General features: G+C 40.4%; 1 protein-coding gene across 1 annotated transcript in view; it reads right to left on the bottom strand.

Moving 5' to 3' along the window:
- GTF3C1 (general transcription factor IIIC subunit 1) overlaps positions 1–18,074 on the bottom strand; it is a 121,797-nt gene that overhangs the window by 41,526 nt on the left and 62,197 nt on the right. Inside the window, 10 exon segments of the mRNA XM_021006270.2 lie at positions 1,876–2,053; positions 2,173–2,259; positions 2,261–2,270; positions 3,373–3,470; positions 4,747–4,892; positions 8,057–8,296; positions 9,335–9,519; positions 10,466–10,569; positions 13,969–14,122; positions 14,514–14,656. Coding sequence (XP_020861929.1) covers positions 1,876–2,053; positions 2,173–2,259; positions 2,261–2,270; positions 3,373–3,470; positions 4,747–4,892; positions 8,057–8,296; positions 9,335–9,519; positions 10,466–10,569; positions 13,969–14,122; positions 14,514–14,656 — 1,345 coding nt within the window.

The raw sequence follows: 18,074 nt of genomic DNA on the forward strand, positions 1-18,074 counted from the left end.
TATGTGTTTAATGACCTACACTTGATGCTGAAACAATTGTATTTACTGGGATCTAAGTTACTCCACATTTCCTGGGCAATGATGGAAAGGAGTCTTCACTGATCTGTGATATCACTGGTATGGGTCCCTGTCTACTTCTATGGATGGAGATCATGGGCCCTTACACACCTTAATAGCTAGTTGAGAATGAGTAGGTATTTAGGTAACAGCTGGGCTCATATTTGAAATTTTTTCAATTTGGAAGACCCTGTCAGAACTTGTGTTCAACTGGCATAGACTTTGAGAATTGAGGGTCACCTCTATGACACAGTATAGTATCTGAGGATGTTAGTGACAACATAACATAACCATAGGACAACTAGATTACAATCTAGCACAGTGCTGTATATGTGGTATGTAGGTACTTAAAAGCTGATGAATAAAGTAAGTCTCTAAGATTTCCGGGATAAAAGAAATTAAAGAGAAGCATAACTCATAGGTGTATGTGTTATTTCCCTATTTCTATTAAAGGTGCTATCATTCTTTAAGTTATATAGTTTCAGAACCTAGGAGTCACCCTTGACTCTTTTTCTAGAACTACAGCAAATATTCTGTTACATGGACACTTGACATGGTTGAAAATCTCCTGACAATCTTTGCTGAGAAAATTCTGAAACTATAAAGAATATGCCAGGCCATAAACTTTTATCCTGGCATAAAACACAGTAGTAGCTGGTCAAACAGCAGTTTGTATTTTATCCTAGAAGCAACTGGAAGGTCCTAGGTCTTTTTGAACCAGGAAATAATATGGTTCCACCTGTTCTTTAGGAATATCCATTAGGATGACCGCTGTGTTGATTTGTTTTGCTTTGACAACGGTTGGTTCTATTGGATGGGGCTGGAAGAGTAGTAGTGTCAGCAGAAAGTGAAAGTGATATTAAAAAAAGGCACCAATAAAACAGTAAACAAGTATTTTAAAAAAGACTATCAATCTAGTAAGTGTGAAGAAGATGGCCTGAAGAGGGGAAAAACCTGAGGCAGAGGGACCAATTAAGAGGCTATTGCAATAGCCCAAGCAAGAGTGATGGCAACTACCAACTAGGGTGGTTGTGATGTGAGTGGAAAGAAGGGGACAGATGTGGGTATGTCGTGGAGGTAGAACTGACAAGGCTTGTCAACTGACTGGATGTAGGGAGTAAGGGAGAATGAAGAGCCCCAGACTCCTAGGGTGTGGACTTCGGTGACTAGAAGATGGTGGCACTGTCACTGGAAATAGGAAAATGATAAACACACATATGAGTAATGTTACTCTTTCTGTTCTACCCCTTGCTTTAAGAGGCAATGTGGTACAATGAAAAGAATATTAGTGCTAGAGTCAAAAGATTGGGGGGTCTGAGTTCCAGCACGGACATTTATGAGTTGTATGGCCCACTGTAAACATCCCTCTCAGCCTATCTCCTCATCTCTAAAATGGGGAGAATCCTTGCACTACCTACTTTTGAGGGTCAGGGTAAGGAAAAGTCTTTGTATACAGTAAACCTGCTCTACAACAGTTATTTTTATGTGTGTCTAAGAGGTAAAGGACTTTAGTTCTTCTTCTAAACACAAATGGAATAAAGGTGCCCAGCTACTTTCTTGGAGAGGGAATAAGGAAGAATAAACACAAGAAAGAAGAGTACGGTGGGAAGAAAGCTGAATCATGTCAAGGAGACTTGGACTTTACTTCTGGTACTGCTATTAACTGCCTAAGTGACTTTGGGTAAGTCACTGTGGTTAGGTCTCGGCTCCCAAATCTGTAAAATGAAGGGTTGGATGAGATGGTTCCTTTCTAGCTCTAACATTCTAAGATTCAATACAATAGAGGAAAAGTAATGAGATCTGGCAAAGAAACTGTACCTAGTGGAGTATTGAGGCAGACACACTGTAAATCAAACCAATAGTTTTCCACATCTTGCATCGTGTCCAGAATGTACAGGCGCCTTTCATAGGGTCGGCTGCTTTGGGCCAGATTATAATGTGGGTCACAGATGGTGGTATCAATTATCACTGCATTCTTCTTTAAAAATATGAATACCTATAAGAAAATCGTGCATGCACAAAGACGTGAGCAGTGAGTCTGGTTGCTGGCCCACTGCTCCCGCCAACCCACTGCCGCTGCCACCACCACCACAACTTGGGCTTTAAAGATATTACCTGATCTTTATCCTGAAATTTTTCTGTGGGACCAAACTGCAGCAGTCCCATATAGCAAAGTCTCTGAAGATTCTCCACTACTGAAAAAAATATACCGCCTGTAAAAGAGATGGATAAGAATGATGGGCATCCTAACAAACACTCAAACATCACCAATTATATTTCGGGGTTATTATTTCTGGAGCAAGAAAGGGACTTCTTGCTCTAAAAGTCCCTTTAAATGAAACTCAGGTACCTCAACTTGGGCCTTTTCTCACATAAAACCCAGAATCACCATTCCCACCAACTAGAGAAGGAAATGGAGTAGTTATTTTTAAATCTGGTTTTGATTTAGCAATCAGAACCACTGGGAAAAAATCATCATCAAATCAAAGTTTAGGGGGGAAAATATTTACTGAGGACTAGGGATTTGGGGATAAATTCATATGAAAGAAAACTAATTAACATTTGGAATTTGACACAGAACCTTCTTCCCTAAATAATTTTTTCTTTCAATTAATAGTTAATTTTTACTTGAAAACAGCCTTGATATTATCATGTTTAATAATTTCATAAATATGTATCATATTTTATATGTATATTTATACTTCAATGGATCTATAATCTCATCAATATGGATATTTCCTCTAATGGTAAAGATTGAAATCCAGCTTTTCTTTTCACCCTGCGAAATTCTTGTACATGTTTTTCCATAAATCCTCCAGCAGAGCTCTCCCCAACATACTGGAGGCCTTCTTTAGGGCTTTTTATACTTTGTTGTTGACAAAAGAGTACATAGATGGTCGGTCTGTATCCCTTACTCTGATGATATGACTGGCCTGTTTCTTTTTATGATCATATCTTTCCTAAATAGTATTTCTTATTCCAGTGGCTTACAAGTTGTCATTAGCTATATGTTGCTTCCATGCCCTTTGGGTCTCCTACCTTACTGAATGTCTGGAGAGAGGTTGTGTTTCTTGAGTTACAGTCATATTGTACAACTAGAATTACAACCCTGCAACATTTCTCTTTCCTCTTCCCTTTTCTCTATAGAAGGTATACAGGCAGGAAAATTAAATGAAAATTATCAGTCTTTATTACCTTGCTGGCATAATCTGTTTCTCCTTCTGGGGTTATGTTTATTTATAAGACTGCTTTAAAAGATACCTTGGCAAAGGTACTTTGCCAACATTAAAATCAGTTGAAAGCTGATGAACTTACCTCTTATACAGAAGTTGCTGTCGGATTGGCCTGGGAAGAAATCTAATCAATGTATGCTTCTTCAAAGGGTCATTCAAAAAATCTTCCAGGTTGTCCACCTATAAAGGTCATTTTTAGGGTGTACAGATTCTAAAGCATAAAATGAATGGCAAGGAACATAAAAGAATGCTAACAACTGTATCTTGGCCTTGGGTTTGCAAATGAGAGAAGCTGGGAAATGTTCTGCTCCAACGAACGTCCTTATTTATTAACCTGTGCTGGCCCTCCTCTACAACACCTGGAAGAGGCACAAAGACCCAAACGGTCCATGACTATACTTCCTTCGGCCCTGCTTGACTGCTGGAGCTAGGTGCTTTGAGAAAAGAGCAAAGCTCAGGCCTTACAGATAAAGACAAGTACACACTTGTATGTGAGATGGAGCCACACTCTCAGGAAGGAACCCCATAAAGTTAGGTGTTCCATTATCTTGGATTATTTCCTTAATTAAAAGCAGTGAAGGAAAGAGAATAAGCATTTAAATAGCACCTCCTATATGCCAGGCACCATGCTGAGTGCTTTTTATAAATGTTATCTCATGATTTTTTTATTTGATTGGAAAAGCAAACAGACACTAAGGAGGACAGGAACGAAGCAGGCAGGGCCGGTTTATTTGGAAGGAAATTACAACCAAAATGATCTAAATGGCACATAGGCTATACCATATGGGGACTGGGATGGTTCCCCCTGTCACTGTAGCACTCTAGTGAATGGGGTAAGAGGAAGGGAGAAAGGAACAGATTTTCTCAGCCTGGAATGGTAGGTTTTGAGTAATAAACTGTACCTACCATAACATCCACACATCTCTGAACTGTTCCCTAATGGTATCTTGGGATACCAAAGCTCAGAACTTTGTTGGCTGAGTAAACCATTAAAGCCCACTAAGAACCTCCAGGAAAATGAAATAGTAACTCCACACGCAATAAATAACAACTCCCATTACACAGTACTTTCAGGTTTACTGCCAATGTTATCATCTACATTTTGCTGATGAGGAACTGGAGATCCAGGGAAGTTAATCAATGCCAAAACTAGGATCTGAGTTCAGGTGTCCTGATGCCAAGCCTATCCTTCTCAGCATGACATAATATCATTTTCTCCTACTAACCACAGTCACTCAGTAGCCATGAGGAAGCAAAAAGACAAGCATGTCTCAATGCTAGATTCGGTTCTTCTTCCAAAGGACAGTTAGTAAGGTGGTTTCCCCTTTCAATCCATGCTTTTTTGGTCTCCTGAACGAGTGTGTGCAAAGTTCTCCTGCTCTGTTCTGAGATCAGTTTGTGAGCAAACAAGCTCTGGAGCAGAGGAGAGGAAGAAACAGGAAATGATCATACTGACCTTATAGCTGACTTGGACTATCTGGATGAAGATGGACAGAGGCAAGCAGAGAAGGATATCACTGACAAGGGCCCAGCCAAATCCAAAGTCTCTGTGTATTGGGATGGGGGGAACGTAACGCATCCAAGAAGCTTCATCCACAAACACTAGAAGGAGAATTTGAGTTAGTCCTAAGAAAGGCTACCTCATCCCGAGGAAGACATATCCAGCCTCAGAGGCTTTACAATTGGCTTTGGCCCGGATGCTGCTGCAGGATATGATAGTCCAGATACTGCACTGGAGTGCAGAGGAAAGTAATGGGCTGGGCTGCCACACAGGGCCGTGAAGCAGAACCCCTCCGTGCTTCCCCAACCAGAAGCATGTTTTCTGGACTTTAGAGCAGCCCCCGAGGTGCACCACCACACAGCGATCGGCCTGGGGTGCTGCTTCCTTGGTCTTCATTTATCTCTGGAGCCCCTGACCAAATCGGGGGCCGGCTAAGTCCAGCTCAGGCCTCTTCCCCTCTCCCTCCTTGCTCACTCCTCCTGATGGAGGAACCCCCATCTGTCTGTGTGTTTTGTCTTGTCGTCTGTGAAGCACTGGCCCCCGATGTGCCCACCAGGAATCCCAGGAGGACACTCAAGGCTGTCGGAGCAGCTATGCCTGCTTTGGGCCATCTTGAGGTACCTTCTAAAGCTCTGCTCCCTAACCCTGTGAACCTAAATAAAGTCTGTGTGATAAAAAAAAAAAAAAGGCTACCTCACCTACCATGGCAAAATGCTTTAAATAACGGACCCGGGAGTTTGGTTAGATTCTCAGAAATCTTGGCAATGTACATAATCTCTTACAAAAACTTACTTATTTCCAAATCTAAGTTTCGACTGGATGGTGGAAAACATGGGTGGGTGGGCAGGGGAGCACATAAGTTTATTTTAATTTTGAAGAGTAGGCTAAGGACAACTCTGTCTATCAGATATAATTTAGTCAGTTACCTTGCACTTGAAGGATCAGGTAGAGAAAAAAGCACAGGAGGAGGACACGTGAGAAAGGAATTCAACTGAAAGTGTACAAATAATGAATAGGAGAGTAGGAATAAAAAACAGAAAGAAGGTCTTAACTGAGAGAGACTCTTGAGTGAATGAAAATCACACAAAAACAGGGAATAAAGAGAGAGAATTGAGCTAGAAAGAAGTTTGAGTCAGTGAGTGAGGCATACACCTTGAAGTGTGCCTACAGAAGAGAGGATGGTGGGCAAATCACTATATTACAGGTAGCCAGAAGACAACAAACACATACAAATTATTTCATATACAGGCCAAGCAGAACACAGCTTGTCTCAGTGGGCTAGCTAATGAACTGGAGGAGAACCTATACATTTGCAGACTTCACACTTTGGTTCTTCCATGACTTTCTATACAATCATGGCTATTATTAAGGGGTTTTTTTTGGGGGGGGGCAAGGAGGGGTGGTGGTGGTGGTTCAGTTGCCTTAGTTATTGAAAAAAAAGAGAAGAAACGACTGTATTGATTTTCATCACAAATGGTAGCTGCAGAAATGTTGTAGGACATCATAGTATGAAAGAGAAAGATTACTGCCATCAGTAAAAAGCATGGCAATATGCTAGGCACTGCACAAAGAACAGAGAGGTCTTCAGCTGATGTCTATGGATTACAGTCCAGCCTGAAGGCAGGGGCATGATCGTTTTCATTATTCCAAAAATGTGGAAGCTGAAAGATAGATGTTCCAAAACCATACAGAGAATGGGAAAACTGAGGGTTGGGTGAGAGACCTCCAAATCTATCTTATTCCCACCCCTCCCAACATCCTGGCTATTACTATGAAGACAGGTCTCAATTCAATTCAATTTTATACACATTTAAGGAGACGAGTGTGCAGAGCCCCATGCCAGGCCAGGACGAGGTACAACAAAGTTCATATGCTTGGTTCCAGTCTTCCCAGATTACATTTGGCAAATCATACACAAAGTTAACTGGGAGGGCTCCCAAAGAGACAGCATTGGCAGAGACCTCCTCACCTCAGGACCCTCCTTGTTGCCATAAGCTTCTCATCCACCTTTCCCCTCTCCACTATGATCAACTGCGAGGCCAATTCATCCTACTTCTCTCCTCCCTATTTGCTACTCAATATCCCCAGTGGCTTGCAAATTCCCACCTCAGACCTTCTAGCCCTTGCGATTCAGAAGCATCATACACTAAATGAACATTATTTTTTCCTAGTGAACTCTCCTTGTACTGTCTCATCACTATCCAGCTCAGCCTGATCTCTTTCTCTCAAGGCTCCATCCTGTTCCACATTTTCCTTCCATCAATCCCTAAAACCTGGGCTTCTCTATTTACCTTCCTTGCTCCTATTTCTGAGATGCTGTGTGCTGAGGAAGTCATGAAGTTGTTAGCGAAAAAGTTCATGTCATCTAACTTTAATGGGGCCATCACTGTTGCAAGCAATCCCTTTATTTATCTCTCTGTGCTTTACTCCACACAGTGGCCATTCTAAATATTCTCTATTCTCAAGCCCCCCACCTCCACCCCACTGCCCTCTTTCTAGCAGCTGACAACTTTTTCAAGAAATCTGGTAATGAAGGAGAGAGGAGAGACAAGACTGTATGGGGCAGAAAGATCAAAAGAATGCTTTTTAGCATGGAATTGGGTATGCTTGGAGGCGGATAAAGAGACAGAAAAGGTGAGGATGAAGATGCCACAGAAGTGATGGCTTTTGGAGCAAGGTCTTGGAGAAAGCAGGAGGGAATGGGGTCAATGGAACTGAGGATAAGAAAGGCAGCAAAGCACATTTACACTCTTCAGAAGACACACCCATTAGAACATGGAAAACTAGCATGGCATTCTTTCTGTACAAACAAGAGGTGGAACAAGACCATAAAAGGTCCCCATAACATTGGTTATCACCTAGCTTTTTGAAAATTCTGTCAGGAATCATGTTCATATCAATAGATCCAATGGTTTCACACACAAATCCAGCAAAAAGCATTTCACCAAGAATCCAAATAACTTTTGTTAAACCGCATTTACGATTTTATTTGTGTAGGGAGCTACCAGTAAGGAAACTCCCTTTAACAAGGCAAATCATCACTGATTTGGCAACTACCCAAATAAAGAGAGGAGAGAGTTTGGCTAAAGTCAAATAAACATCAGAATCAAAATAGAAATGTTGCTGGTTTTCAGACCCCTTATTCAGATAACTGAAATATGGATGAAATCAAATGTTTTCTATATGCTAACCAAAGGATAATAAATATTTATTAAGGTTTATGTTACTTGTATAGCTTCTGCCCATTGGAGTGGTAGGGTCTCACCTGTTTCAGTGGCTAGCTCTACTTCAGCCTCCGAATCTCCTCCTCCAGGGACCTGGATACATACTCTGTTGTGGTCAGTACTTGGCTCTTGACTGTTGACCTTTCTTTCACCATCTTGACCAGCCCTCTCAAATATCTCATTTAAAGGATGTCCATAAATTAAATACCACAGAAACATATGGACCATCCGTAATCGAGGCATTTTAGGGAGAAATCCCAGGGAACGTCCAAGTCCTGGAACTGAAAATTAAGAGAAAGAATGATGAAGACTTCATGCAACTCAATTCCTTCTACATCCAAGTAACTATGGCACTTTCAACATTTAGATTGGAAAGGATTTTAAAAGACATCTAATCCAAGGCTTTTATTCTTCTACGGAAACAGAGGCCTGGGGAGTGCTGGGTGGGGGACAGGGATTTATGTGCCCAAGGTTACACAGACTATAAGGGATAGAAGTAGGATGACACCCTCATTCTCTGGATTCCTAGCCCATTGTTCTTTCTGCAACAGTATAATATTGAATATTTTATTTGTATTTGTAAATTTTTCCTGCTATTATATTGCAAAGAATATAATGTACAAGCCAGATACAGTTTATGAAGATTATGCAAAGCCCAAAGGCATTGAAATTGTCACCTCAAGACTTGGGACTATTGTATCTAATTTATTTATTTATTTATTTTTATCAAAGCCAGTTCTTCTTTCATCTACACCAAGGGCAGATGACAGGTGAGCAAGCAGTGGGCACAATCCTGGGTCAGAAAGAGGCAGAGATCAATTATGAGATCATTTCACCTTAATCCCTGAAAGCAGGACTGCCACCACCTTCCCCGAAGAATACAACAGAGATATAGATGCATCATTTCTTTTGCTAGAGCGGATGCATACATGCCTCAATGCATTTCTCCCTCCCTTGTTGAGCTGAAAATACTAATGAGATGGGCCCTTGAAATAAAAAAGTCGTTTGTTATGGGCCCTTAGTAACTGAAAGTAAGAATAATGATCCTTTTATATTTGTTTAATATTTCATAGTTTTCAAATCAATCATCTCATACAGCTGTCCTTTGAGGTAGAAGGGCAGGATCTATTATCCCACTTAATAGTCCTGGGCTAGTGAAGAAAAATAAGCTCAAAGAGATTAAAGTGTCCAAGGGTCGCATGGCCACTATATTTCAGAGTTGGGCCTAGACTTTCAGTTCACTGCTCAGATATATAATGAATGACATGTCAAAATGATCATGAAATAAGCCCCAAATGGTGAATTGAAGCCATTTTTACCTACAACAGGATTATAATTTTTGAGCTGTGTTATGCCCATTTTCTCATCAGTTTTCTTCATTCGTCCACTACTTTCAGATTTAGAAGCTGCTGTGTGAGATTCCCCTGATCCTCCAACTTCCTCTTTTCCTTGATTTTCTTCCTCCAGCTCCTCCTGGGGAGCAGGGGTCTGGGGTGGTTTAACCCTGCAGTCAGAGCAAAGACACAACATGGTGGAGGAAGTCAAAGCCCCCAAGCAAGACAAGATCTATCAAAGTGCTGAAAGAAATCATTCACACCAGAAGGAGGATCAGGAAGGCCAAGTAGATAACTTATAGGTTCTCTAGGCTGGCACTCTGGGAACCTTTTAAATCTGAAAACTGTATTTCAACATCATTGACTTCCTTTATAATCTTATGTATTTTATTTTATGAATTTACAAACAAGATTCTGAGAAAGTGTCCACAGGCTTCCCCAGACTGACAAAGGGGTCTGTGACCCAAAGAAGGTGAAGAACCTCTGCTCCAGGCAAACTTTGGTAAACACAGATGCTTACTCAAGGACTGGTATCTCCTGGGCTTTTGAAGAAAAACACGTGTAGAACATAAAATGAACAAATCTGCTCACAACCTAACAAGCTATAAACTTATATGTTTATATGAAAACGAGCCAGCTTCCTAAGAAAGACATTCTAACCCCCTCACAACACCTCCCCTTCCCACCGTCCTGTTGAGTAAAGAATGAGAAAGAGAAACTTTAGGATTCTATTTTCTACATAATCTTGGAAACAGGACAGTGCTAGACCAGGGCACCAAAACAGAAGTCAAAAACAAAACAAAAAACAATTCAAGTTAACGAACTGATCTGCTCTCATAAAGTCTGAATAAAACTTCTTTGCACTTCATGTCCTTATGTATTACAGTTATCAATGATGCTTTATTTCTCTATTAGGTATTAAGCTCCATGAGGGCAAAAACCTTTTCTTATATAAATATTGCATTTTCCCCAGGACCCATCATTAGGTACTCTGTACACAGTAAGCATTTAATAAATATTGCTTAACTTAATATCAAAGGACAAGGTTCCACATGTTGCCTGGGAAGGGAAAAACATCCGTAGAGGCACAAATCCTTCTTGGTGCCTGCAACTTGCCTGTTTGCTGTGCTTGAATTGGAGATCCGGAAACGAACCTGTTCAATGGCACTTTTCATAAGAGGGTCATTGGTGTTCACAGAAGGATGGACCACAAACTCCACCTACAGAAAACAGCCACAGTTTCCAAAAAAAGCAGGTGTGGATAAGGCAGAGGAAGGGAGGAGAGGAAAGAAGAGGAGAAGAGAGGGGACGAGAGGAGAGAGGAGGACACAGGAGGAAGAGGAGGAGAGGCATAACTTGCTCCCCAACTTTTCCTTATCAACTAAATACAATGATATCTATTTTCAAATAATATTCAGATTTATTTCCAAAAGATATCTCTTTAAGACAACTATATCAAGATGCCAGTTGTTTTAAAATAATTTCAGTTTGTAGTTACTCCAGCCAGAAAATTTAAAAAATCATGAAGCTTTACATTTGTTTTAAGGCAAATGATTATTCTGCTATGAAGACGAATTAGGTCTTTGAAATAAAGCAGTAACACTTGCAAATCCCCTCCTATGAAGTCCTAGGACATCAGCTTCCTTCATGGTGCCTGCCTGCCTGTCACTGACTGTGATGTCACAGATGGTTACACAGCCATCATCTGATCATTTCCCTGTTATAAGTGACCCTGGATGGCCTTCGTTTGAAAAAGATAATGGTGGCTCAATAACCTTTCTTCAGTAATATTAGAGCTGGAAGGTACCATAGGAATCATCTAGTCCAACCCCCTTATTTTATAGATAAGGAAACAAAGGCCCAGAAGATGTGACTCGCCTCAAGTGACACGGTAGCAGAGGCTATATTCCAACACAGGTCCCTGACTCTAAATTCAGTGCTCTCATTCTTTAACACCACTGCCTTTTTTGTCATGCATAAAGCCTCCTCCAGTGGGCTTGGATCTTTTATATTCATATTTGTTCAATGGAACAAACACCATTGTAACTCATTTCTTTAATTGTGAAATGGAGAACAAAGGAGGTTCTCCCTCCTTTCTCAATATGTTAAGAAGTATAGCCAGAGATGGATAGAGAATGGCAATCCTGAAAGCTTAGAGTCAGATTGAAAGTTCTTTGCCATTGGTTTGAGATCTTTTACTTTTCATAGTAGAGCAGGTCTTGGAAACTTCCTCAGATCTAGCTGCCTACCCTATGAAACACATATAGGAGCAAAAGCATCAGGTTCACATCAGTGCAGAGTCTTGTGCATCTTAATCATATTCAGCCTTCCCAAGACAATAAACTGATTATACTTTTCCAGCCTGGAGTCAGAATTTTTGAAATGAAGACTAATTACAGTTACTCTCATTAGTAAAGGACAGGGCTGGCTTCCTTGATCCATGCTGCTTCTTCTCTCATCTACCCTGTACTCAAATTCTGTCCTCCTGGGCCTGTTTTCATTTTTGAGGATGTATAATATGCTGTTTCTTGTACTTTTAATTCATTTAATTATGTTTGTAATTTAATTACATTTAATTATATTTGTAATTGCTCATCAACTAATGGGTATGCCACTAAACTCGAGTGACTCGCTCTATGATTTGGGGGAACTTAAATTCTCTATTTGTAAAACACAGTCACTTCAGACTTCAACTGCTCTATAGAGATATCGACTATATGAACTAATCTATGAAAAAGCTCTTTTGATGAAAAATGGAACGGAAATAAAAGGTTCTGTTGCCAATGGAGTATGGGTGGGCTCTTACTTCCTTGGATCCCACTTTAATGCTGTCATTTCTTCAGTGTGAGTTCTTGGCATCACTGCGGTTCACACCACCTTAGAGGACCACCTCCATGAGCTGTGGTGGCCAAAATACACACCATCTGGTAGTCAAGCTTGTAAGGACATCTGAGTTTGGTTGTTGGAATATAGGTATCCAGTCCTACATTCAAAACTTTGCTGAAGCTTCCAGGTTCTGTGTAGAGAATCTAGGGTCCCCTCCATGCCATGATGACACATTAGAGTTGGATTTTATTGGAGGATACACAAAAAATGCTATTTTCTACCCTAGTCTTCCCTGGTTAGGTTTAGAGCTGGACCAGGGCTCCTTGAGTGGAAATCTTTCTCAGGGTTAGTAACTTCTGAGATCTTTCAATCCGGTATTGGAAGATCTAGATTCAGTTCCTAGCTCTGACACTTCCATGTCTGGGTGGTCTTGGGAAAGTCATTTCATCTCTTGTTTTTTCTCCTGTAGCATAGGATAGTAACATTTAAACTCTTTATCTCAAGACACTCTTATGAGGCTCAAGTAAAATAACTGACATAAAATGCTTTTGCCAACTATCATTTATTACTATCATCACAAAGAACTGACCTTGCAAGCATACAGAATTGTCTTGTCTGCTTTAAAAAAAAAATAGAAAAAGGTGATGCCAAAGTTAGGATAAGAAACTGAAAACTGGGTCAAAAAAAATGACAGGTAATTCAAAACGACTGTCCCTACAGTGCCATTTCCTTTGGTCTCAGTGCAGAGTTAGCACTACCTTTTATACTCATACCCCATAAGATGTATGATATATAATATGTGCAAAAAGGCTGAGCTGTAGTTGCTAAGGGAATACACTACAACTTTAAATTTTCTCAAATAGATGAGTTACAAGACAAAAAAGACATATTGTTATTTACTGGACAACCCCAGTACTGTATCTAAATGAGTTGCTTCCATCATTTCCTTTGGGATAACTTCTTGCAGACCACCCTGGATTTTTTTTTTTTGATGTTCAATCTAAAATTTTACTTTCTAAATGTTATTTAATTTATTCAAGCTACGCTGCTGAGTTGCAATAAGCTTCCCTTTCCTTTGGGCCCTTAGGGCTGGCTGAAGAGTTGGTTTAGTTACCAGAGAAACAGCCTGGCATAATGGAAGGGCAACGGACTCAGTTAGAAAATCTGTGTTTGCTTCTTGTTTCTGCTCCTTATGACCTGCAGGATACAGGGCAAGTGACTTCACTGCAATGAAGCTCAGTTTCTTCAACTGCAAAATGAGACTTCTGCCTACTACAGAGATAATGCAAGCTCAAAGGAGATCGTGAAAACTGCTCTGTTAATCAAACAACACACCACAAACATCACTTATTATGTGCTTTACAAACCACAAAGCATTGCACAACTGTAAGGAATGTTTGTTTTCAGTATTCCCCTCTGCGCACCACTTTAGGATACAAGCTAATTACTTCCCCATGCCTTGTACAGTTCCCTCTTTAAAAAGGTGACAATTTCTATTCCTTAAATTAGAAGAAATAACGTGACAAAAGATGATAGTTATGGAGAAAGAGTTTAAACATGGCAACGGGGAGGAAGGAGAAGGGGAGTTACAGAGAAGAAAAGGAGCGTGGGAAATAGAGTAGGGAAAGCAAAAAAGAAAGGTGGAACATGGAATAGGAAAGGAGGAAGAGGAAAGAGAGAGAAGGAAAAAGGACAAGATAGGAGAAGAGTGGAAGGGAGATAAGAGAGTAAAAAAGGAGGAGAGAGAAGATTTTTTTTTTATTTTGTAAAGGTAAGAGTGTCTTTAAGATTACCTTCTTTTTAATGCCGTCTTGGATAACTGTGGTTCGGTATAACCTCAAAAGCCCTTCCTCAGATAGCTTCCGAACTAAGCGAATGATGGACTTCTTACAACATTTAGTGGATACTCCTTCTTGCTTTTCCTGGTCCATGATCATCTTCTGAAGCCTGGATGATCACAAACAGGAAATTCCAGATCTGTTATTTTCAACACATTTCACAACTTACTCCGGTGGACAAAAGAAACCAAGTAAGACCCAGGCATAGCTTTTAAGTTGCAATCGAGTAATTTCTTTTTGGGGATGAGGAAGGACTGTGTTTGAGGTAATAGAGGGTAGTCAAGACAAGGCTTCATCTAAAGCCAAACTCTCTCTCCATCTCTTTTACCCAGGGATGCTAAGAGGATTAAGGAGGTAATTAATGTCAACACTAAAGTGGCTCTAAATAATTGATTTATTTTGATAGTTTTTATTATTATTATTATTATTATTATTATTATTATTATTACTACTACTACTACTACTACTACTACTACTACAACAAAAGCAGACACTCTTACGTGAACAAGCTCTCGATTAATCGGAGGTTGCCCACAGCCTCTATTATCAAATTTCGTCGTTTGAGCACTCGGTAAGTTTCATGAGGTTTCTCCTGGGCTGCGGCCTTGGGGTTCTTCCCTTTTTTCTGGAGAGAGCTATTTTCCTACGACAAAAAGCAAAAGTAAAACTGAGTTAATATCTGGAAAAGCTTAGACTTTAAATAATACATTTACTGAAGCATTTATCCCCTTGGGTAATTTTTATCCACATATTTAAAAAAACAAAACAAAGCAAGAAAAATGTCTTCCATTGCTAAGATTCTTTATGCCTTGATAACTACTAGCAGAAGCACATGAAGGGCTTCAAGAACACCAGGTTCACAGATGAAAGCAGTTACATACTACTAGCAATCTGTCTATTCCTATGTCCATTACTTTTACTTTCTTTCCAGTGAGAGTAAATGTGGTGTTGTGCAAGGAGTGCTGGGCTCAGAGTCAGGAGACCAGAGTTTAAATCCTGGTTCTAACACTTAATAGCTACATAATCCTGGTCTCCTAGACTCTGTTTCCTCATTTATAAAATAGAGACAATAACCTTTCCATCATTTACCCTGCAGGGTCATTATGAGGAAAGCACTTTGTAAATCTTAAGGCTCTACAGGAATGTGAGTTATTTTGGGGCAGAATCTGCTACTTACTACTTCCTAAAGTAAAAAAAAAATGCAGCAATAATCTTCCTTTTGAGCTCCAGTTCCATATCATCAACTGCCTACAGTACAATTTGAACTGAACATAGGCCTTTCAAATTCAACACATTCAAAACAAAATTCATTATCTTTTCCCCAAAACACATCTCCATTCCTAATTTTCCTATTTTTCTCAAGAGCACCATCATATTTCACAAATTTGGAGCTATCCTTGACTCTTCACTGCTCCTTACCCTACTGTCTATATCTAATGAGTTGTTAAATCTTGTTGATATTACCTCCACAACATTTCTCACATCTACATCCTTTCCATTCACATCAAAACCATTCTGTTTTAGGCTCCATTGCTTCTGACCTGGCCTACTGAACCAGCCTCCTAATTGTTCTCCTAACCTCAAGTCTCCTCAAGTCTCCAAGCCTTCCTCCAACACTGGGGTCAAAGGGATAGTTTTAAGCTACACGTCTTACCACATCACTTCCTTGAATCACAAAATTCTCGTGATTTTCTGTTGCTTCTAGAACAAAATACAAACTCCTGGTTGTCATTTAAAGCCTGGACAGTCTGGCTCGAGTCTACCTTTCCAGACTTACTCTGTATTTCTTCCCTTCAGGCCCAAGTCACTTACTTACTGTTGCTCCCTACACAGCACTCCATCTCCCTCCCCTGTGCTTTTCCTTAGGCTGTATGTAGCCCATCTCTACAATGCATTCTTTACTCACTTCTGCCTCTGAGAATCCTAAGCTTCCTTCAAAGCTCAGCTCAAGTCTGACTTCCTACCTGAGGCCTTTCCAGTCTTCCTCAAAGGATGGCAGGGCCTCCCCACCACTTGAAAGTTCCTTGTATTAATTTTGTATGAATTACGTATTTACTTCGATGTATCTGTATGTTTTCAATAGAATGGAAGCGCCTGAGGACATGGATGATTTCATTTTTGTCTCTTTATCTCTACTGCTTAGCACAGCGTCTAAATAAATTTTTGGGACCAAACCTGTGACTTCTTTATAGGCAGTGCCTGGTAAGGAACTTCCTCTAGGAATGCAAAGAAGCACTTTCTCTGCAAATTCCACTATCAAGAGAGTTGCCAAAGGGTATTTTTTTTTAAGGCAATTGGGGTTAAGTGACTTGCCCAGGGTCACACAGATAGTAAGTGTCAAGTGTTTGGTCTGAGGCCGGATTTGAACTCAGGTCCTCCTGACTTCAGGGCCGGTGCTCTATCCACTGTGCCACCTAGCTGCCCCCTGCCAAAGGGTATTTAGAGGTTAAGTAGCTTTCCCCAGGGTCACCCAACCAGTATGTGTCAAAGGTGGAGATTTAACCCAGGTCTTCCTGAGTCTGAGACCAGCTCTCTATACCATGCTGCCTCTGCCTGGTTCATAATAGGTGCTTCATAAATGCTTGACTGAATGATTTAAGTCATGCTGTTCCTTTTCCTACTTTCTTCCTGTTTGTCTCCTTATACTTTTATCCTTGTTTCAAAGACGTAAAATTAAAAAGTACCTCAGAGGTCTAATTTAACCCTGTCTCAAGAGTTAGGGAAACAGGGCAGAAATGTTGAGTGACTTGCCTAAGGTTACACACTTAATAAGAGGTAGAGCCCCTAGAGACTTTGACTCTAAACCCAGTACATTCTTTTCTCTCTACAGAAGGTAGCTCCTTGCAGGAAAATTTTTATTTTGTCTTTGTAGCTGCTCTAGGGCCCACCCCACAATGGCACTTCCTGCTTGCTGGATTCTTGCCTCCCTCGTATTGGCAGTGTGCCTATGTCTTTCAATCACTCACAGCCTGTACTACGCTGTCTCAAAACAAACACGCCTGGCCCAAAACAACAGTGCAGCTTATAAAAGTTCCATTATAATTCCTCACTTGAGGCCTTTTCCACTTTAAACAGGAATAGGTCAAAAGGCACTTTTCAGAGCTTGGGGAAAGGCAGAAATGTCTGCATTAGGTGACCAGGTTTCAACTTAGCTTAGTTATTAGTTACACATTGTTCTGTAAATCTGGGTGTTTCAGTTCTTTAGCACACTGATGAGGGAATCTCAAAGAGTAATGAAGTTATCAAAGTTACAAGATATGCAGTAGGCACAAGATGCTTACACAGTTCCTTGTCCTATTTTAGAATGCAAATATCAGGGAAACATTATTTACATAAATGTAGCAGAATTACACAGTGAGCTCCCTGATGGCAGGGACTGGATCTCTGCCTTTTTGATACCAAAACGGTATCAAAGTGCCTTGCCCATAGAAGGTGCTTCACAAATGCTGGTTGACTCATTGCTGACTGACTGATGGTAGTCTTCTATGGGACAATCTTTCTTAAAACACACAGAATGATCTGGTTGTTATTCCTTTGCAGAAAAAAACTGTGGGTGACTCTTTATATAACCCCCCGCCCCAGAATTCAGAAGCCTCCACAATTTGGTGCCACTTTCCCTTTTCAGTCCAATCCCATTATTGCTTCTTTACATACTCTACAATCCACATGGACTGCTCTCTATTTCCTCAGTATTTCTTGAGCTCTCACATCCCCATTAACGGCTTCGATCATACTATTTCCTATGCCTGATATTCCCTTCAAGCCCCTCTTCATGTGTTGAATTCTTAACTATTCTTTAAAGACCAAATCAAATTCCACCTCTTCTATGAAGATTTCCTTGATTTCTCTCAGCAGTGATAACATCTGCCTAGGGACCTCACATGGCACTGTTTTGTAAATCTCTAATGCACTTATCATGTAATATTGTGCACTACAGATAAGTGTTGTTTTCTCATCCTCCAATTGCCTTCTCCATGAAGACAACTGTTTTATCTATATTCTGTATTTTTTTGTATCTCACAGAGAGGAGATTCAATGTGATATGGCAGACAGAGTGTGGG

Source organism: Phascolarctos cinereus, unplaced genomic scaffold, assembly GCF_003287225.1.
Source record: "Phascolarctos cinereus isolate Bilbo 61053 unplaced genomic scaffold, phaCin_HiC Scaffold_4;HRSCAF=312, whole genome shotgun sequence".
NCBI lineage: Eukaryota > Metazoa > Chordata > Mammalia > Diprotodontia > Phascolarctidae > Phascolarctos > Phascolarctos cinereus.